Consider the following 23,869-nt stretch of genomic DNA (forward strand, 5'->3'; position numbering starts at 1 on the left):
AGTAGGTGACGGCCCCGCTCCCCGACCAATCAGCTGCCTGTAATATGGTGACGTCAGAAATAGACCCGTGCTCAGCCCGGTTAGAACCTCGGTAAATGGTTACAGAAAAAGTAATAAAAATAGTAGTGTTTTACTAATATTTATACCTTACAAATATTTAAAAAATTAGGAAAAAAAAGTTCCAGACATTTTATCGCTATGTTGGTCTTAATGGGCGTGGCCTAATGGCTCAACAGCGCCCCCTAGAAAACTTTTCTCTGCCATAACTTTTGAATGGTTTGACATAGAGAGTTGTGGGTGGTGTCATGGGACTCTGTGATGAGTCCTTAAGCTTCGTTGGCCTTAATTAGCCCCGCCCCTTCTTCTGATTGGTTGTCCCGATTTTCTGCTATAACTTTGGAATGGTTTAACATAGAGAGTCGTGGGTGGTGTCATGGGACTCTGTAAAGAGTCCTTAAGCTTCGTTGGCCTTAATTAGCCCCGCCCCTTCTTCTGATTGGTTGTCCATATTTTCTGACTATAACTTTTGAATGGTTTGACATATTTGAAATATGCTGGTAATGTGTCAGCCAACCACAAAAATCTCTGCAATTTTGGTGGAATCATTTATTTTTTGTCCTTGCCCGGTGCAAATGACATAAATAAAGTGCGTGGTTTGGTTGTGAAAAAATAAAAGTAATGTTATGTGAACAATAAATCAAACGCTCCCTTCCATGCAATGTGTGTGTCTAGGAAGTAAAGACTGGAACATGCTATTCACAAAAGCACAAATAGTGGGGTTTTACTAATATTTATATCTTACAAATATTTTAAAAATTACGAAAAAACAATTCAGGATTCAGATTATATGGCACAGGGGTAACGTCACCGTCTTTCATGTGAGAGGTCGCGGGTTCGATCCCAGCACAATGCAAAGTTTATTGTCAGAAATTTTTGTGTTTTTTTTTAACATCAAAATATGCGTCTCCATCTTGCGACGACGCGCATTACTTTTCTCATTCAAAAGTGTTACCGTGGCAACACTCGACGCCAAAAAGTGCGCCCCCCTTCATCTGATTGGTCCATATTTGATAGTTCCCCAAAAGTCACCGAATTTTGCATGCAAGGCAGGCCTGGCGATAAATTTGATGTTTCATGGTGTGCATTAATGGGCGTGGCCTAACGGCTCAACAGCGCCCCCTAGAATACTTTTCTCTGCCATAACTTTTGAAAGGTTTGACATAAACAGTCGTGGGTGGTGTCATGGGACTCTGTATTGAGTCCTTGACCTTCATTGGCCTGAATTAGCCCCGCCCCTTCTTCTGATTGGTTGTCCCTATTTCCTGCTATAACTTTTGAAAGGTTTGACATAAAGAGTCGTGGGTGGTGTCATGGGACTCTGTATAGAGTCCTTGACCATAATTGGTGAAAATTAACCCCGCCCCTTCTTCTGATTGGTTGTCCCGATTTTCTGCTATAACTTTGGAATGGTTTGACATAGAGTCCTGGGTGGTGTCATAAGATTCTGTATGGAGTCCTTGACTTTCATTGGCCTGAATTAGCCCCGCCCCTTCTTCTGATTGGCTGTCCCGATTTTCTGCTATAACTTTTGAATGGTTTGACATAGAGAGTCGTGGGTGGTGTCATCAGACTCTGTATGGAGTCATTGACCTTCATTGGCCTGATTTAGCCCCGCCCCTTCTTCTGATTGGTTGTTCCTTTTTTCTGCTATAACTTTTGAATGGTTTGACATAGGAAGTCGTGGGTGGTGTCATTTCTGATATGCTTATGGGGGCGGTGGCCGTGAGTGCGAGGGCCCGTTCATCGCTGCTTGCAGCTTTAATTATTATTATTATTTTTCTGACGAAAGGAGGGCCTTTTTGCCCCCCTAAACGTGCCCAAAAAGTCACCAAATTTTGCATGCAAGGCAGGCCTGGCGAAAAATTTGATATTTAATGGTTTGCATTAATGGGCGTGGCAAAATGGCTCAACAGCGCCCCCTTGAAAACTTTGTGCCTCAAGCCCCACGATACGGTTTGACGTACATGCACGAAAATCGCTACACACCTGTATCATGGCACAACTTCAAGAAAAGTCTCTTGGAGCCATGCCCGAAACCGAACAGGAAGTCGGCCATTTTGAATTAATTGTGTAATTTTGGCGCAATTTATGCCCTTCCTTCGGCAGTTAATACGGCCCGAACCGTAACGTGCCCCCAAGTGTGTTATACATCAAAATGTGCGTCTCCATCCTCCGACACCACGCATTACTTTTCTCTTTCAAAAGTGTTACCGTGGCGACGCTAGACGACAAAAAGCGCGCCCACCCTTCATCTGATTGGTTCAGACCGAAAAAACTTTGCGCCTCAAGCCCCATAATACGCTTTGACGTACATGAACGAAAATCGGTACACACCTGTATCATGTCGCAACTTAAAGAAAAGTCTCTTGGCGCCATGGCCGAAACCGAACAGGAAGTCGGCCATTTTGAACATTCTGAATTAATCGCATAATTTTGGAGCAATATATGCCATTCCTTCGAGGATTAATACGGCCCGAACCGTATCGTGCACCCAGATGTGTTATACAACAAAATGTGCGTCTCCATCCTGCGACTACACGCATTACTTTTCTCTTTCAAAAGTGTTACCGTGGCGACGCTAGACGCCAACAAGCGCACCCCCCCTTCATCTGATTGGTCCATATTTGATAGTTCCCCAAAAGGCACCAAATTTGGCATGCAAGCCAGGCCTGGCGGTAAATTTGATATTTTATGGTTTACATTAATGGGCGTGCCAAAATGGCTCAACAGCGCCCCCCGGAAACCTTTGTGCCTCAAGCCCCACGATACGGTTTGACGTACATGCACGAAAATCGCTACACACCTGTATCATGGCACAACTTCAAGAAAAGTCTCTTGGAGCCATGGCCGAAACCGAACAGGAAGTCGGCCATTTTGAATTAATTGTGTAATTTTGGCGCAATTTATGCCATTCCTTCGGCAATTAATACGGCCCGAACCGTAATGTGCACCCAGTGTTATACATCAAAATGTGCGTCTCCATCCTGGGACTACACGCATTGCTTTTCTCTTTCAAAAGTGTTACCGTGGCGACGCTAGACGCCAAAAGGCGCGCCCCCCCTTCATGTGATTGGTCCATATTTGATAGTTCTCCAAAAGTAATCAAATTTTGCATGCAAGTCAGACTTGGCGATACATTTGATATTTCATGGTTTGCATTAATGGGCGTGGCCTAACGGCTCAACAGCGCCCCCTAGAATACTTTTATCTGCCATAACTTTTGAATGGTGGTTGTGGGTGGTGTCATGGGACTCAGTAATGAGTCCTTAAGCTTCGTTGGCCTTAATTAGCCCCGCCCCTTCTTCTGATTGGTTGTCCCTTTTTTCTGCTATAACTTTTTAATGGTTTGACTCCCGCTTCCTGATTCAAACGTCTGCCGGCCCCGCCCCCCGACCAATCAGTGGCGAGTAGGGTGATGACGACCCTGCCCCCCGACCAATCAGTGGCGAGTAGGGTGATGACGGCCCCGCCCCCCGACCAATCAGCTGTTGTAATGTGGTGACGTTAGAAATAGTCCCGTGCTCAGCCCGGTTAGAACCGCGGTAGAATTGTTACAGAAAAAGTAATAATAAAATAGTAGTGTTTTACTAATATTTATACTTTACAAATATTTAAAAAATTAAGAAAAAAAGGTTCCAGATATTATATCGCTATCTTGGTCTGTCCTAACCCAGTAAGTCAATGTGAGGTATCAGCTGAGATATAGCTCAACCAGATCATTGCGGTCTTTGGTGCCGGTGGTTGGGAGTTCGAGCCTGGCAGGATGCTGAAATTTTTGTAAGCAAATTTTGTGTTTTTTTTTACATCAAGATGTGCGTCTCTTTCCTGCGACGACGCACATTACTTTTCTCTTTCAAGGCTGTATGCCGAAAATGTTGTAAGCAAATTTTTGTGTTTTTTTTTATCAAGATGTGCGTCTCTTTCCTGCGACGACGCACATTACTTTTCTCTTTCAAAAGTGTTACCGTGGCGACGCTAGACGTGAAAAAGCGCTCGTCCCCTTCATCTGATTGGTCCATATTTGATAGTTCTCCAAAAGTCACCAAATTTTGCATGCAAGGCAGGCTTGGCGATAAATTTGATATTTCATGGTTTGCATTAATGGGCGTGGCCTAACGGCTCAACAGCGCCCCCTAGAATACTTTTCTCTGCCATAACTTTTGAATGGTTTGACATAGGAAGTTGTGGGTGGTGTCATGGGACTCTGTAATGAGTCCTTCACCTTCATTGGCCTGAATTAGCCCCGCCCCTTCCTCTGATTGGTTGTTCCTTTTTTCTGCTATAACTTTTGAATGGTTTGACATAGAGAGTCGTGGGTGGTGTCATTTCTGATATGCTTATGGGGGGCGGTGGACGTGAGTGCGAGGGCCCGTTCATCGCTGCTTGCAGCTTTAATTATTATTATTATTATTATTATTATTATTATTATTATTATTTTTATTTTTCAATGTTTCATTTTCATAAGAAAATGTATAAACTGTTATTTGCAAAAGTTGAAAATTAAACGAAAAGCAGTGTTTTACGTTTTTTTCCTTACTGTAGCGAAAATGAACCGTACTGTGACCTCAAAACCGATTTACGTACCGAACCGTGATTTTTGTGAACCGTTACACCCCTAATAAACACAATAAGAAAAGTCATCTGAACAATTCACATTTCAATTCATATGTGTACTTTGTCACCAACGTCAGACATTTGTTTATTTTTTTCTTTTTTTGTTTAGAAAAACAAATGTGGCGTGAAACAGATTGACTTAAATTACTGAGAATAGGTTCAGCGAATGGGAGAATGAGACTGTATCATTTATATTCATCATTTGTAATTATTTGGCATAATTATTTTTTCCTGTTCCTACAATAATGTTATTGTTGACTGTAGTTTTTTTTTTAAATTGTCAATACACTGTCATAACATCAATGGACTACAATTGGCCCCAAAACCACCTCCATCTTTTTTTCTTTTTCTATTTTCTGTACCTATTTTAGATCACAAGAGATAGAACATGACAAAGTGCTCAAGTGATAACTATCAGATTTAAAAGTGACCTGAATTGGGTGCGGCTTGCGACCGCTGACCTGGAACTGGACTGTTGGAGAAAATAGGGCAGGATGATATGGATGGCCAAATTACTTCTGATGGGTTTGAAGAATTTAGCGTATCAGCTGTTCTTTCACAACCTTCATGTCTGTAATCTGCATAATCTGAAGCTTTGTCTGGACGCACAAAAAGGGGGGGCATTATTCAGTTTGTCTGACCTGTATTTATGTGGCTCTGTGCAGATTTGTCATTTGAAGCTGAACTGTTGAATATAAAAGTCTTATGTAACAAAGGAATACCTGCTCAATGTGCTACATTTATACCCTGACAGATCCTGACAGACCCTGACCGTTGAGTTGTTTTGTTTGAGGAAAGAAATTAGCATTCATATTAGCAGGCTATTGTTGCTGGCCATCAATATTGCAAGTGTTAGAGGGTCATTTCTAAACAGTTTTCATTTCATTCTACAAAGATTATTCACAGGTGGAAAGCATGAAAGACAGTTGCAGACTTTTGAGAAGTGGAAGTCCCAGCAAGTTTCCCCAAAGTCAGACTGCGCTGCACTTAGATAATTTGGCAGAGGGGGGAAAAAAAGGAAACAAGTGACTTCAGAGACTGTGCAGGCATCGGTTATCAGTTTAAAGTTACAAATAGACTGACCACATACATGATGGTGTATTTGGAACACTTTCCTGTTTTCATTAAAGAGAAAGTTGCAGCATGACCGAAATTTTCAAATTTGTTTTTGAACAACCCACAAGATATCTGGAAGTAAGTTCTTTGGATAGGAAAGACCATAGAGTTTAACCATGATGCATGGCAATACATTTACTGAAAACCAAATAAAGCACACCAGTCACTTTCCCTAGAGCAGGGGTATTCAACTAGATTCGGCCGGGGGCCACATCTGCAAAAGGACTGTATGGAGAGGGCCGCACAATTTGAAAATTTGGGGGTTTTCAAAATGTATTTTGCACTCAAAGACGAAGACTTATGTATATATAATACATTTGTATTATACATTTGAATATATCTAGTTTACCTTTGAATTATGTATTAATTGTCTCCAGATTTAGTCATTGTGAATGTTAAATATACTCATCAATAGCCAGTGACATGTAATCTGCTTTTTTGAGTTTGGCAAGTAATGCAGAAAAACAGTCATCAAACAGTACCTCCACCTTTCGGCCTCCCGATGTGTCAGAGAGTGGTACTTGTTTCATACGGGTAATTATTTCTTCTTTGATTTTATCTCCCGCAAAAAGTTCTGTCACCATCTCTATGGCGCCCTCCTTTACCATCTCAGCATCCATAAAGGACTTTCTTTTTTTGCCCAAAGTGAACATCACCCGTAGGCGGCGGGGTGCCTTTTCTTGGGCTGTAGCAGCAGCTGTAAGAATCTTGGTTGATCCAGCATATGACATTTTTAGAGTGTCTATCTCACTGCGTCTTGCTGTGCTCCCAGGTGGAAAATCTGCGTTGAATTTAGCAGCATGCTTGGTGTCAAAGTGACGCCTGATATTGGCAACCTTGCAGCCTGACACGGTTTCTTGGCATTTTAAACACAAAGGCTTGGCTTTGGCATGCGACGGTAAAATAAATAAGTAGTCCTCTGTCCATTTCGGGTTGAACTGACGGTTTTCGTCAGCAACTTTCCGCCGTTTTTCTCCACTCATTTTGTGGTGTTGTGGAGGTAAAAACTCACACTTGGCGGGCAGTAAACACAAGTTGACACCTTCCGGAGTGTCCTGGATGTTATGATAATGACGAGGTTAAAGTCCGATGAAAGATTCTTGCAAAAACTTTTACTGAATAATGAATCTGTGCTGATTTATACGGACGCGTATTGCATTCACTTGAGAAAAAAATTCTGCTCTGTTTTTTTTAATTAACGAGATGAAATTTTAATTTAAAAAAATCTGCTCTGTTTATCTGAATTAACAAGATAAAATTTGAATAAAAGAAAATCTGCTGTTTTTCTGAATTAACGAGATAATGTCCAGCAGATCAGAATGGGTTTCAGTCTGAACAAGCGCAAGTCCTGAGGTTTCTGAAGCGCAAAGTCGACAAACTAATAATAAATAAACTAATAATAAACTAATAACAATACCATCTATAAAACTTAAAGACAAGAGTATCTAAAATAAAACTGGATTAAACTGGACAGGAACATGTTTGCTTGAAATCCAGCTCTCAAGTGAATGACAGCTTTTGCAAGTGTTAATAAAAAGAAAAACAGAGCATTATTTTTTTTCATTTAAACGTTTCTCGTAATTCTGAGATAATTATAATTATAATTTTCTGAATTAACAACATATATGTTGTTAATTCTTTTCTGATTTTTTCTGAAGTGAATGCAATACGCTTCAGTAGATTTAATTCTGATAACACAATAATGAACATTTATTATTTAAGCACCGAAATGAAAATTTATGGCCGAAACCGAAAATGATAATAAACACTTGGCCGAATACCGAATAATAATTCCTAACAATGGTTCTTCGCAATTTATTTATTAATTAATTTTTATTTATTTTGCCAATTTTTTCACCATTGCATAAATCAAATAAATGTGCAGTGAAATACCCGCCAGTCACAATTGGTCTTACTGTACTTATTGTATTTTTGTATTGTATTTTTTATTTTTTTTCTCATAATCCTTTGTCATTATCTCCCATTCAAATCCAGTTAATCGGGTCGCGGTGGGGCTGATCTCCGCAATTTGAAGGCTTGTATAATAATAGTAAAAATCTGGGTTATTTTCTTGGAGGATCTCGTCAAACATATAGTGAGGGTTCTCCACCGCATCGGCCCTTCTCTCTGCGCTCTCTCCCCGATCTCCTGCGCTGTGCGTCCCATCACCGTCTCCATCACCAAGCGGCTTTTCGAAATCCAACTCAGCCTGGATCATTTCTCGTGTCCTCTGCTTTTCCCCACATCCAAGTAATGACCTGACATGCTGACATGTTTGCTGGGTTTAACACCGCTCGCTCCCTCACTCCAGCTGTTAGCTGTTTGATTGTGTCATCACACGCCGTTATTAACTGTTCGGTTTTTTCCCCACTTATTCCACCGAACACCGAAAGTGTTTTTTTTGCTATTTTCGGCTGAACATTCGATGCATCACTATTATTTAAAAAAAAAAAAAAAAAAAAAAAAAAAAAAAATTCAACAAACAACCCCTTTTTTGAAATATGACCAGGGGCCACATAAAAGCTCCTGGCGGGCCGCATGTGGCCCGCGGGCCGCCAATTGAATATAGTCTAGATGGAAAGTGGGGTCCACGCGCACCCCCCGGATTTTTTTATGCCACCTGATTTTTTTTAATCCTTTAAATGTCTAGTTTCAGAATTTGGTCAGTGCCAAGATCAACTAATGTCTGAAAGGCTTCGTTTTCACACTTAATTGCATCTAACTCCAGACCAGAAAATTGAAATTTGAGATTGGCAAAGTAGCATATCCTATCATACATACAAGCCACAGAGACTAATAAACACATTTATTTTTGCTGCAACCACCGAGCAACAACCAAAACAACCTAGCAACCACTTTTAAGACCCTAACTACCCTAGCAACCACCCTAGCAACCACCCTAGCAACCGCCTCTGTAAGTTGTTTAGGACAAAAGTTACACCACATTGTAGAGACAAATGAATATATTTACCCAGGCAACTCTGTTAAAATGAACACAATAAAATAATTGTTTATTACATTTGACTACACACTGACTGTTTAAAACCAAAACCGTAAATAAAAAGGCAAAAAATGTGTGTAGGATGCAGTTAACTTGTGACTAATCGTCAAATTCGCCATCACTGAGGAGATCTTCTATCTCTATTTCTTCCATTTCTAAGTCTTCATCATTCTTATACTCGTTGTCCTCTTCATCACCAGATATGTTGTTGTTGACAGCATCGGCTCCCATGTCAAGAGCCGCCTGCTCTTCCACCTCAGCTCTTTGAGCCAGTAACTCGACAAGAGTAGGAGGGAGGATGGGTCCCATTGTCCATATGGGTTCCAGTACCTCTTCGTCTATTTTCTCCCAGCCCATGCCCGGGTCATATGCTTTTGGGCTTTCCATTATTGCCTCGGCTGCTCTCTTATAGCATGCTATAAGAGAGGCCGCTCTCTTATAGCATGCTATAAGAGAGCAGTTAGTAGTAGTTAGCCTGTTGCACATGGGGGATGAGACAGGCTTTGGGAGGAGGCAGGCGTTCGAGGTCTACTTTCGACCTAGAGTCCAGGACCTTCTCGCTACCAACCATCTCCCTCAGCATCTTCGCTCGTGCTGCATCAACCGATGTTATTCGTGGTTGGCCATACATAATGCAGCATCCCAGCTTCCCCAAGAATGCCAAGTTTACCCCTCCTGCTGAAAACCAAATTGCGTTTCATTCCTCAATGTTGCAATACAACATTCATCTTCTCTGCAGATGGTTGAGCAGCCAGGGCAAGCAACAGGTGCCTGGGTTTGGTGGTTTTATCTCGAGCACAGGGAAAGTGCCTCCGAGGAAATCTACTATCGACTTCTACACGCCCATCGACGAGCCTATAACAGACAACGCAGTGGTGTATGACATCCTCAAGAGGTCTGAGGCAGCAACCGAGGAGGTTGGACAGCCATACACGATCAACACATTTGACCTAGGAGTGGTGATGAAGGCCTGTCCTATAGTATGGAAATATGAGGAGGAATTCAGTAGGCATGTTGTCCTTATTGGCAAGTTCCATACAGCCATGAATTACATGGGCAGGCTCACTGGCCATAAGTGTCTTGGAGCTGGCTATGCAGAGATCCTCATTGAGGCAGGCCTCGCAACCAGTGGTTGCCTGAAACACATCCTAAGTGGGAAATCATATGCCAAGGCTCTCTTTAGTCTGAAGGCAGTCACAGAAGCACTTGAACGGCTGCTCTTCGATGTCTTCCTAGATGGCGAGAAGCCAGACATCCCACATGAGACCCTAATCAACCTCATCCACTGCTGCTCTTCAGAGTACCTTGACACCACTCTGAAGGATCCCTCACTCCTAAACCTGACACATTGGGCCCTGAGTACTGCAGCACGCTGCTGGGATTCTATGTCTTCACCGGGGAGGACTGTACCAGTGCCTTCAAAGGCAAGGGAAAGGTAAATCCCCTAAGAAGCTACAGCAGAATCCAAAACTCCAGAGTGCCTTCACACAGCTTGGTGAAGACTGGCTCGTCACAGATGAGCTGCAAAATGAGATGGAAAAATTCCCCTGCATTATGTATGGCCAACCACGAATAACATCGGTTGATGCAGCACGAGCGAAGATGCTGAGGAAGATGGTTGGTAGCGAGAAGGTCCTGGACTCTAGGTCGAAAGTAGACCTCGAACGCCTGCCTCCTCCCAAAGCCTGTCTCATCCCCCATGTGCAACAGGCTAACTACTACTAACTGCTCTCTTATAGCATGCTATAAGAGAGCAGCCTCTCTTATAGCATGCTATAAGAGAGCAGCCGAGGCAATAATGGAAAGCCCAAAAGCATATGACCCGGGCATGGGCGGGGAGAAAACAGACGAAGAGGTACTGGAACCCATATGGACAATGGGACCCATCCTCCTTCCTACTCTTGTCGAGTTACTGGCTCAAAGAGCTGAGGTGGAAGAGCAGGCGGCTCTTGACATGGGAGCCGATGCTGTCAACAATAAAATATCTGGTGATGAAGAGGACGACGAGTATAAGAATGATGAAGACTTAGAAATGGAAGAAATAGAGATAGAAGATCTCCTCAGTGATGGCGAATTTGACGATTAGTCACAAGTTAACTGCATCCTACACACATTTTTTGCCTTTTTATTTACGATTTTTGTTTTAAACAGTCAGTGTGTAGTCAAATGTAATAAACAATTATTTTATTGTGTTCATTTTAACAGAGTTGCCTGGGTAAATATATTCATTTGTCTCTACAATGTGGTGTAACTTTTGTCCTAAACAACTTACAGAGGCGGTTGCTAGGGTGGTTGCTAGGGTGGTTGCTAGGGTCTTAAAGGTGGTTGCTACGTGATGGCCTATCAGAGTTAGCTTGGAAAATGTATTAATTTGTCTCTGTAAGTTGTTTAGGACAAAAGTTGCACCACATACTATGTCGGTGTTTAGAGTTTTCTGGTCGGGGTTCGCAGTATAAAGATAAAAAATAAAGCCTTTGGGAGATGATTTCAGGTTGGCACCTGACAAATTCTGAAAGAAGACACTTTGATGATAACAAAAAGTAGATGACATAAATAATAGGGGTTACCCTTGAAACCCATTTTCCTTCTAGACCAAGGAGGTTTTAAGTTCTTTTAGGTGTGGTTGCTAGGGTGGTTGCTAGGGTGGTTGCTAGGGTAGTTAGGGTCTTAAAAGTGGTTGCTAGGTGGTTGCTAGGTTGTTTTGGTTGTTGCTCGGTGGTTGCAGCAAAAATAAATGTGTTTATTAGTCTCTGTGGCTTGTATGTATGATAGGATATGCTACTTTGCCAATCTCAAATTTCAATTTTCTGGTCTGGAGTTAGATGCAATTAAGTGTGAAAACGAAGCCTTTCAGACATTAGTTGATCTTGGCACTGACCAAATTCTGAAACTAGACATTTAAAGGATTAAAAAAAATCAGGTGGCATAAAAAAATCCGGGGGGTGCGCGTGGACCCCACTTTCCATCTAGACTAATATCCCTGCCCTAGAGTATTAAAAGGCACATATGACCCCTACCCATTCAGGTAGGGATCGGGATAGATTGAAAATTGCAACTGGCACCAGCTGCAATGAAACCAATTTAGTTGCATGAAAACACAGTGAAACATCTTCATCTTCCTTGAAGACATCTTTTGAAGTTAGTAAAGCTAACCAAAAAGGGAGAAAAAAAAAAGAAAAAACTGTGAAAAGTCTGATCTGAAAAGTCCATCTGATTGACCGAGCATATTTTGACATTCAGACTGTGAATTCCTGGCACTATAGGATATATTTGTCTTTTGCTATGTTGATTTTGCAGTGATGATATATTTTCAATATACAGTATGGAGCATCCCTAGTGACAGTTGTCCTAAGCACACTAGCAACTCTTCAACAGAATGGTAGGGAACAGTATAGATACTGATTTAAAGCAATGTCCATCATAACACATAAGGTAGTTTAAAAAAGATATAAAAAACATGCATATGCAGGATAAATAATTGAATTTGGAATTGGATGTATATGTATGTGTATACTGTACATGTGTGTTTCTGTAGTCTGTATAATTTATAGTTAGTTCATAGTTAACATAATACATTGCTTTTTAATCAATTATTATTAATGACTAAGGGAGAGAACGTGAGATAAGATTTAGTTTATATTTCTCACGCTTTTTCAAATGTGTATATAATTGTATAAATTGATTACTTTTAATAAAAAGTAAACAATTTATACAAGAATGTGTCTTTCACTGTCTGCAAATATTTATTTTTTTATACTTTTTATTATTATTAATATTATTCTGAAAGGGAATTGTTCTTTATTTTATTGTGTTCCATTTATCTCTTTTTTTCTGTTTACCAGAAATAAATATGCATTTGTTTCGATTCCAAAAGAAAGAATTATGGTCTTGCAGTGGTGCAATCAAAGTCCAAACCTTAGCCAAATTTAAACTTGGCAGCAAGACTTTAATATATCTGTGACTACAATAATGATTGGAAACATAACTGATCTGAAGCATCATTGTGAAGAAAAGAACTAAAACTGCACCTCAAAAATGAAAAGGACTGATATTTCAAGTTACTGATTTGAACAAACTGATAGTCTTCATATGTAAACTCTTTTCTTTTTTTAATATGTGTATAGGTTTTAGAATGTATTTCATATACAATTTCCTATAGCTTTCAAAAATTAAAATGACTCTCTATCCTTTGTTTTCATTCATTCATTCATTCATTCATTCATTCATTCATTCATTCATTCATTCATTCATTCATTCATTCATTCATGCACTGGATGCCCCGGGGAGCCAGGACATAGTTTTGACCTTTTTGTGTGGCATTTCATCTCCACCAAGAAATCCTCATTTTCTGCTTTTCTCTGGATCCCCCTAAACTGCTGCTCTCCAGTGTGACCTCTTCTTTTGGATATTTATTTGATATATTCAAAACCATTTTGTTTCTGCATGTTTCTTACCATTGTCGCCTCTAAGTGCATTTGTCTCACACTGTCAAATACTGTCAGGCTAAAACCCGGCGAAGAAAGGGCACCCGAGAATGGGAAGCCAAGGACTGTCTAAGAAAGTCTAATCATACGACGACTCATCCTTGATGTAATGTAAGTGGTGCAGTGCCAGTTTACATCAGTGGAGGTGCAGGATGGATGCAATCACGGTGAGCCCATGGACCAGTGAAGCCATCATAGAGGGAAAAAAAGAGGTTGGGTTAAAATAGATTTGACACAATTAGGCCATGTAAGATTTCTCTGTGAAGTGGTTGAGTGCACATCCAGAGCTGAGGAGCTTAAATGCAAATTCCAAACTCTTGAGGCAGGTGAAATGTATGTGTGACCACATGTCTTTGACTTTCCTTCTTTTTCTACATCATGACATAAAATGTTAACAGTGTGGTTGATGGGCCAATTAAACTTTCAATTTGGTATGTAGGACAAAAAACAGTGACTTAAATCTATAGTTAACACTTTTATTTTAAGTGGTTTTTCATCGAAATTCTTCTCATCTGTCAAATATCAATGTTAAGTAAAAGTTTTTCAGTGAAATGGCATTGAAGTATTCTTCAGTGCAGCTGTCAAGTAGATCAAACCTTGGGTGCACATGCTGTTGTCACTGTAAATGCTCGCCAGTCTGCACAATCTCGACCACTTCACTGGGATCAGCAGAAATCTGTAAGAAAGAGCAGCTGTAATATACTAATATATTGTTCATTCTGTTTGTAAAAAAACATTTTTAACTCTGCTGTTTTAGAAAAGGAAATTAAGACAACCCATGTCAATTAACAAACAAAGACATGACCAGAGACTTCATAAGTCTGAAAAAACATCTTTGCTTTAAAGAAAAATGTAGTTTTGAGTTTATAACAATGAACATATAAGGTGTCAAGCTAACATTTTTCCTTCACCCTTTTGAAATCAGTATTCGTTGGACATTTACAATGGCCAGATGTTTGTGACAGCTTTCAGTTAAGATGGCCTTAAACCTGAAAATATCAGGTCTTTTGTGATTGATTTCTTAGGAAACAAAAGATTCCTTCCCGTGTTTAACCAATGGTCAGGTTTTCACAGCTGATTGATTGGCTACTATTTGCAGCCAGAAACAAAATCCAGGAGCCCACGTCAGACACAGCACAGGCTCACATCAATCACTGAGTGAGCGTTGGCTTGTACAGCAGAGCGGCTGTTGACATTAACAAAAGAAACCTGCTAACGGTTCCTCTGGACATGCATCACACGGTCATGCATCGCGCAACATGCAACAGTAAATATAGCAATCACTGATGGCATGCAGTGTCCAATTTCTTTGGTCACTTCTTCAGGAAAGATGGTTGCTTTTTCTTCCTTAGTTTTATTGCTTTCAATTCTTTCCTCCCAACTGCTTCCATAATGGCTGCAGTCGCTCTATGCATCAGTGGTTCATGGAAATTGAAGCAGTGGATTAGTTAGGTGAAAGATCAATTCCTATGAATGTTTTTGTATTTGCATCAGTAAATCCTTGGTGTTCAGGCAGTAGAAATAGTTGTTGAGTGTGTTTAAATGTATTTTTGTCAAAGCTGTTCCAATCTTATGCTACTTAGGCTATATTTAGTGCGGTTACATGCACATCTCAATCAAGCTATTGGCAACAATCTAGCTAAAGATTAAACTGGAGTTTCAGAGAAATCCAAGTATACATGCGCGAGAAGACAATCGATTATTGAGTGAAGTGCGTTCGACTCTGCGATGCTAGGTGATGCCACACACACTTTTGCGTTGGCGTTCTTCCAGTTCCTTCTTTGTTGTTCGTCTACTTCTTCTCCTACTGTGTTGATATTCTGGCTTTCGCAGTGTCGTCACAGAGGATTCCCGGGGCAGTCCTGTGGCAGTCCCGAGGCAATCACTTGCTCAGCTAAGCGTGGGTTGCGTATACATGCAGGAATAACTGCATTGACTGCCACTAAAAGCTCGATCTCAAGAGCTTCAGTTCGGTTCGACTACAGCCCTACTAAGGTGCATACATGGCTTTTAAAAATTCAATATCGGTCGGATTAAGGCAACAATTCGACGTTCTGTTAGTTTATGCAAACGTACTGGTTGTAATTGCAGACTGAATTAACTTTGATCATGCTTAGACCGTAAATGTTTTGCCACTTCTGAGCCTACAAATGAATAGGAAATGTGGGAAAATCCAGACAAAGTTAACTATATTTTTATTTGTAACTCATACCATCTGTTGCCTTCACACCTGCCTCACAAACCACACCTCAACAGCACACAAGTGCACGATCCCTCTTTACTGAAGATAAAGAGTTTGACAGACAAGCCAACAGTCCAGTGACTTCATCTGGATGACCACAATGACTGGAGGATTTCTTTAGTGCCCTATTGCTTTCACAGGTGATTTAATCTTTTTTGTTGAAATGTGATATTGTTTTGATAATTGTTTATTGGGCTCTAAAGAGAATTTCAGCAATAAAGCACAAAATCCTTCAAAAAAGATCTTTTAAGAAGCTTTTGTGTGTCGTTGGACATAAAGCTGCTTTAGAGATTCATGGCGAGTTGGCACAATCATTCCTCTTGTGAGTGCTTACCAGCGATTTTGACATACTGTATCTTCTGACCATGCTTATGTCAGAGCGTTTACCTCATCCTCACTCTAGATCTGAAGAAAAGGCATTTCTTTCAGAGATCACCCTACTGTACATGTGTATTTAAGGTTGCGTTTACCCACTATGCCCTGCATTGTAGTCCACTTCCTGCCTTTGGTCTGATTACGTGGACCAAGACCTAGGTTTGTAGGTCGACCAGAGTCTGCTTCTTCGATCCACATCAAAGTATGATTGCACATTCAGACCTCCCGAAACGAACCGGACTTCTTGAGCAGACAAAACTCTCATCCCTGTAAATCAGACAGGTCTGGTGTGCATTAAAGTTCTGCCCTGGATTCATACGTAACGGAGTATATGGTTTTTCCCTATCAGAGATGAGGCATTTTTGCATCGTCTCAGCAGTTGTTTTAATATGATCAACTACGTGTCTTTTTATAAGTGTCATGTTTGTTCAACAGATTTGGTAATTCCCCCTTCACATATTCTTTGGTTTGACATTGCTATGCAGCTTCATATGTCAAAGTGAATCAACCATGTTTAATTCAAAATTTTTGGAATTAAACAACATGATTGAAAGCAAATTCCCACTACATTTTTCATACACTCATTTTGACTCTCTCCCTTTAACCCCCCCCCCACCACCCAAACCAACCCCTCCTGCTTTTTGAACTCCATTAAGAAGGCTGTCAGTAGAGCATGGCGCAGCTATAGATTGTCATATCCAAACAGCCCCGAAACCTGTCAAACTGCCTTCCCTCGGAGAGCAGGGCCTCGGCAAAAGCTATTATATATTTCTTTGTTCAACTGATTAGCCACCATTCTCATTATTACTGATACAGGGTCTGGCTTAGAAATGGCATGACTTCAGTAGGATTACCTCATTTGTACATGACATCTAGAGACCCAATAGTTTTACTGAAAGAACAATAATAACCCTGGTAGTAAGGCTTGTTATTTATTTTCTCTCCTGGGCTCATTTTCAACACACGATATACATGTTCCATGTTTGGGCTTAGCTTAAATGGTTGGCCAGATGATGTAGTATTCAATTCAAGGCTGCACCAGTTTGTGTGACTTTGTCAAATGTTGTGCTCATGGCTGATAATGGGTCAAACTGACTTAAGAGTGCATTATATTCTCACCCTTGAGACTTCAGCTTGTTTTTTATCACTAACAATAAAAGAAGGGGCCTGTCAAAGCGCAATTTACCTGTCAAGAATAAAGTATGCCTATAAAAAGACCAGAAAAGAAATTGCACGAAAAGATAGGACGTTCACAAGAGGACATACTCATGGGAAAAAAGTGGTTTTGCTTCATCTGTCATGAGACATTTACAAGTTTTGAGCTGAACATAAGCTAGAGTTTAGGCAGCTGGAGTTTGTTCCCTTATAAATCTTTCAGTGTTTAGTGTTCAATATTTGCCTAGCTAACATCCAACATGATGCAGAGAGTTTTGCCTTCCAACCTTAATCTTCAAAGTTTTTACAGACTAGACATGGTCGCACAGCTCGGCCTACAAAAGATAAGACATCTTTTGGCATATCTTTGATTTATAAAACGTATAGGTCACATACAAGAGCAGGTCAACATTTTTTGCCAAACACTGCAGGTTGGAAAAAGAGCAGTTAAATGGCCGACTGTAGGAGGCACTGCCAGTTTGCTGTCACACGCTACATGTACTTGTAATCATCTTGATTCTATGCTTTACTTTTTTATCATTTGTCCCTATTATGAAGATAAAAAAATTATTAAAAAAAGGGAATAGACATAAATAGACTCAGAGGAAAATAAGTTATTTGAGAGGGTTGTTATTGTATTATCTTTGTTTATGCTCTGACCAACTATACATCAAAGACATGGATTTATTTGTAGCTTCCCAGTGTCTTCTACAACATTTAAGAGAAATTAATGGTATTTATAAACAAGGTGGCGTATACAGTAAGCAGCTAGAATGGAAGTGTTGGATGGCCGTGAATATGAATTTACTTGCAAATTTGAGCTTACAAGAGCTAGATATTTGTTTGCCGAGCTGTACCGACCCTCAGCCAGGAACAACATAAAAAGGCTCTGGGCCTCATTCATCCTGTTGCAGCGTTCATGAAAATGTGAATTGTTACGAATTTTTGTTGTAGGTGTGAACAAAATCTACTCCTGCCTTCAACCACATGTGGAGCTGTAAATGAGTGCTTGTAAATATTCGTCTGTGAAATCACCCCACCATAAATCACCCTTCCAGACCCGTGACTTGCTGGTCCCCGTCGCAGCAAAATAAGATTTTTTTTTTCTTTTCTTTTTTGCTCCACTTCAGTTAACAATCCCCTTATCGTAGCAAAAGAAAAAAGTCATTTATCCCCCTTTTTTTTTTCAAAATGTGCAACATGTCGCCAGGTAAACATTCAGGATAAAGATGCACCTTTAGATCTTTATCCATGGCTGTTGCTGGGCATGACTAGTTCGACTAGTTAATCAGCACCGGCAATCCTGCGTCATGTAGTGTGAGTGGTATGACACCAGCTGTCTCGACACCAAAGACAGTCTAGGATAAATTTCTGATGGTGTCGGGAATCCTACAACTTCATCTACTAACTGGCCAATTAAAAGGCATCTGATGAATTTGACTCGCCTCTTTTTTTTCTTCAAATTTTTATCCCCGATTTTGTTACTACCCAGTGCTCCTACCTAAGGAGGTTGCTCATCCTCTACCAACCCTGGGAGGGCCAGAGGGGGCATGTACAGCCCAGGACTGCTGCATGTTTTTGTGAGGGTAGCTAACATTAGCTACCCAAGGGAGCACGGGGAGAACCCACAGCGTCCGGCGTGAATCGTACCCAGGACCTTCTAGCTGTGAGACGGCTGCACTACCAGTTATTTTCTGCACACATAAAAGCTACCTCTAAAGTGTAATTTATTTTTTGCTTCAGCGTCAGTGTGTGCTGTTGATGTGGTTCTACATCCTTTGACGCCTATAGCGTAACGTCTACTCATATAAGCCTTTGTTGTATTTAATATTAAGCAGATGCAAGCCATAGTGTGAGATGTAATGATCTTCCACGGCTGTAGACATCGTGCAATGTATTGGAGCTCGACTCCACTTTCCATTCTCTTGATGGAGGCCCTGTGCAATTTGGCAGTGTTTTCACTCATCACACTATTTTTCTTCTGCCTCTCTCTTTCCCTTTATCTTGACATAGTTTTACTATGTTGGTGGTCTTGATTAGATGATTTTCCATGTTGGTTTTTATTCTAGTTAAGATGATTTTGCATCTCATGCTCTCAGTGTCATTCAGGTACCTTTTGTCAGTTTCCCATGTGCCTCATGTTCCTTTGAGCGTAGAATGGCATCTAACAGATCTACTGGGTGCTGCACTGTTCAGTTGTGTCTCAGAAGGTAAAGTGGTCGTTCTTTCTTTGGAAACGTCCTTGATTACCTCCCAACTTTCCAAGTTGCTTTGCTAATATATCCTTGCAAAATACTAAACCCCATGTTTTGTGTTTTTCTCGGAGGTCTCTTTAGGTAAGTGTCCACTAAATTAATATAATGCACCAATTGTTGTCTTCCTATTAAACTCCATGTTAACCCACAAAGGAACTCTTGAGATCAGTCATAATTAATTCAAGGTCAATAGTGTGTTGTTTTGGTTTGTTTCTTGGTCAGTTTAAAAAAACTGTTTTGAATATGCATTAACTTGAACATTTATCAGTTGGAAAATGTAAGATATTGATACTCTTCTCTGCTGTGTTGTGTGTTTTGCAGCTCGGCGTTGCTGTATGTTTCACCCTCAGTTAATCAAATCATTGACACACCAATGGTAGAAGGACAGTTATTAATCATCCAGCCAACTTGGGCATCCAGGGGAGAGACTGAATTCTCACGACTCCAATCACTTAAGTAATCACTAATTCAGAGAGGGCTGTTTTACACTGTGGAATACAAATAAGGTCCACCCTTGATAATTAGCCAGATTGGGGATGCCAAAAAAAACAAGTAATATAGACTTTTTTTATCAGTTTAAAATGTGAAGATCCGTGTGTGTGTGTGTGTGTGTGTGTGTGTGTGTGTGTGTGTGTGTGTGTGTGTGTGTGTGTGTGTGTGTGTGTGTGTGTGTGTGTGTGTGTGTGTGTGTGTGTGTGTGTGTACAGTTGTGGGGTTGGAGAGAGTTTGGGAGACAGTACTCTGCTTTACTCATAAAGATATGATAAAAAACATCTGGTCTTGTCATCAAGGTATGCACAGGTCTGTCAATGACCCATTCATCAGAACAAGGCCTTTTGGAGCAGAAAACATTGTAGTCTTACGGGACAATGGTCCTCAACGACCAGAATTACGGGGTATTGATGTAGGGTCTGTCAGAGTTTTTATTTTTTTTGTGTGTGCAATTTTTGTGAGTATTGCATAGTCTTACGTGATGACTTTGCGGTGACATTCATTCCTATTTGAAACTGTCTTCAATGTACAATGTCTAAATAATTGTTCTCACTGTGAAATGTTTCACTCCATTTTGTTAGTTTCTCTTAGTTTTTCCTTGTTGGCATTGTGTTAACAAACATCTGAATGTTCCAACACAGCAAACTTCCAAAACTTCTGACTTCATAGAGCGGCTCACACTCGCTGTTGATCTGTTAATCAAGCGAATCTGATTCACAACAACTGGCTCTTACCATTTTAATTTCTTTGGAAAAATTAAGGGCTTTTTTTTTGCATCTGTATCTTGGATTCTTTTTTTGTTAAATATATTCATACTATATGTGTGTTTTTATTCATTTTATCTGTGGTTATTTTTTTTTTTTACATCATTTAGACCTTTTAATATACATTTAATATAATTTCATAGACATTTTAATATACAGGATTTTTTTAATTATGTAGTGATACTTTAGAAATGGAGATGACTTTTAGATGACTGTAGATGCTGCTGCGTTACTGTTCTGTGCAGCTACTCGTTTCTCTCCACTGCCAGATGACGGTGTGGCCTGCTAAGAGGAGATATATTCATTGATTTCTATTTGATCCCATGCCCGCTTCCCCTCCCTAGCAGAGGGAATTGAATTCCAAACTCTTCCCATTCTCCTGTCATCCTCAGTTTTTCCCTGTCAAACAGTTGTTACTTGTACACCGTGTCCCTGATTCTCCAGTTTTAAATTATGCATCCAACTTTTTCCCATTTAAATGTTCCTTCAGAATGCAGTCACTGAAACTTTTGGTTTGTGTGGTTTCTTAAATCACCGCCTGTGTGAGGTTGTCTGACTATATAATTATCACTGTTGAGCTGTCACTGTATTATTCATGCACGCAGTGAAAAAAGCTACACCAGAGTCAATATATCACCTACTTTAGGAGCAATATGTTCTTGTATACACAGTAAATGAGAAGGTAAAAGATGTATCCCGTTATGTGTTTTTTTTTCTTCTCGTCTGTAGGCCCTTGCCATCCCAACCCTTGCCACAACAGAGGGATGTGTGAGATCAGTGAGACCTACAGGGGTGATACCTTTATTGGTTACGTGTGCAAGTGTCCACAAGGCTTCAGTGGCATTCACTGCCAACACAGTAAGTAGGACCGCTCTTTTAACATGACATATACATGCATTAGATATCACCATATATAAAATAAATGTTCTTGTAAAGGTTTGGAAATATCTGTCTCTTCTCAAACAGAAGCATGATTGTCCTCAGAAACTTCTCTGATCAGAAATATTTCAACACAGTGACCTTGTGCAGGGAATAAATGTTGAGCAACTGAAAAAAAGGAATTATTGTTGAAAAGACAAGTTCAGCAAAATGAGAGCGAGTTTGGTGGAAAAAAGGAAGAGCTGAGCTTGCTTTCTTTTGTTGAGCAGGCTTTTAATAAAAGATAGAGTCAGAGGTTTTTTTGTTGTTTTCTTTTGTACTCCTTATGTGATAAAACAGGATATGAGAAGTCACTTTTCTCACTCCCGTTGCAGTTTACACTGACTTAAAGCTGCTTCTCTGAACCTTTAAAACTAAATCTGTGCAACAAGCAGAATCAGTAAAGTCCACGGGGTACAGGCTCAACAGACTTGGTTATGGTTGTGTTTCATTACATTTTTCAAAATTCAATACGAAAAGTAATGTTTCTTCAAGCAATAAATCACTTGTGTCACAAAAAGAGTGTCTGAGCACATATATCCAATGTTTAGCGGTTGAAAAGCTATTCTACTGGGCTCACACACACCTGTTCCTATGTGTATATGTGTATTGATGTTGGTGGCGTGGTGATTACGCAAGCTCAAAAAGCGATGCCTGGAAACAACCCAATGTGTAAATTCAAACAAACAATGGCTCCTACACAAGCTTTTGCCTACATTTGTTAGCTCTACATGACACATAGAGGAAACGGCTGGTATGAAATTTATGGTAAAATCATCCATCCATCCATCCATCCATTTTTTTTCCACCGCTTATCCGTTCCCGGGTCGTGGGGGCAGCAGCCTTAACAGAGATGCCCAGACTTTCTTCACCCCAGACACTTCCTCCAGCTCTTCCAGGGGAGTCCTAGATGTCCCCAGGCCAACCGAGAGACATCGTCTCTCCAGCGTGTCCTGAGTCTTCCCCGGGGTCTCCTCCCGGTGGGACATGCCTGGAACACCTCTAAAATCATACATCCAAGTCGATTTTCATGACTTATTGATATCAGCAGTTGTGAAATTGTCTTCACATCATTTAAGGTGCATCAACAAAACTCAACAAAATCTCCAAAATAGTAAATATAACTGCTCATGAAAATGAAAGATATTCATATTAATTCAAGCAACATCGAGTGGTCTGCATTATAAATCAATACACAGTACCAAAACTACACATGCACATCTTGCGCTTTGAATGTATCCATGAATAAGGAAATTGCTTTGGCTTTGTTGGAAAGCACTAAATCTTGCAATATCCTTCAGCATGATAAACAGTCCGGGTTCTGTGGTTTCACTGTCTGTGTGTGCTCGGTTGAGCATTGCATTAACCCACATATCACAGCTGTGCCTCATTGGAGGTTCACATGGAGATGGATTTCAAGCATCCTTGTGAGAAAATATGAGTTAAATCCTTATTGGTTTGATGGAGAACAAAGGATAAGCATAGATCTAAAAGGTGGAAGGAGATTGTAGAGATGTTTACTCTTGGCATAATAATGTATGTGCACCAAAAAGGAAAAACAAAAAAAAGTCTTGTGATGTCATTCAATCATTCAATACTTACGTTTCACGTCACTGTTATCCATTGCATTCTGTTAGAAGGCACAAACATGGTAGAAAATGGAGCAATTCACTCTGTCTGCTGCATGTTATTGTGTTTGTTTACACGCAGAATTGTGAGAAATTGACTAGCATGTCATATTTCAGCTATTGTTTCCTATTAAGCCCTAAGGGTGCTGAAAAATGGATTCGATATGGGCTGAAAACATAATGATGTCTGCCAATTTCCCTTGTGGTCATTACATTTGAATGCAAGTGAATATATCTGAAGACATGAATACATCCGTGCCTGGATAATTCCTTCAATTAAATTATAAAAGTAAATGAATATTTTTCCTGTTGGGTGACAGCTCAGCTGGCTTTGTTGTCGTGTGACTTTCAGTGAATGATGAGATGAATGCAAAGGATAAAAATGAGAAAAGCAAAGTTTCTGAATTCAGCAGGAGGCAAGAAACAAGACAATATCAGGTGCTTCTTGGTCCTGTTGAGCAGTGATGAGAAAATGATGTGCTGGTTAATGAATATCAGTTTAATGGCCAGATATGCACTGCATCTGTTATTGCTTCTGTCTTTTGGTGGCATAAGTTGTGATACATACGTGATGCTGTTTTGCAAATGATGTGACTTACCCAAACCTACAGGACATCAAAATGATGGCATTTTCTACCCGAACTCCTTCAAGAGCCACACTGGGTAGGTAGAGTAGGTAGACCCATGGCTCTTTACATTGGCAAAAACATACATTAACTAAAAATATGTTAACTCTTAAATACCTTGACTCTTAACAAAGGAAAC

At 40.2% G+C, this 23,869-nt stretch overlaps 1 protein-coding gene across 2 annotated transcripts in view; it reads left to right on the plus strand.

Annotated features, from left to right (window-relative positions):
* LOC133450403 (EGF-like repeat and discoidin I-like domain-containing protein 3) overlaps positions 1–23,869 on the plus strand; it is a 141,205-nt gene that overhangs the window by 36,381 nt on the left and 80,955 nt on the right. For both annotated transcript variants that reach the window (XM_061729016.1, XM_061729017.1), the window contains exon 3: positions 21,288–21,416. In XM_061729016.1, the coding sequence (XP_061585000.1) occupies positions 21,288–21,416 (129 nt within the window). The remainder of the gene's footprint in view (positions 1–21,287; positions 21,417–23,869) is intronic.

This window comes from Cololabis saira, chromosome 9, assembly GCF_033807715.1.
Source record: "Cololabis saira isolate AMF1-May2022 chromosome 9, fColSai1.1, whole genome shotgun sequence".
NCBI lineage: Eukaryota > Metazoa > Chordata > Actinopteri > Beloniformes > Belonidae > Cololabis > Cololabis saira.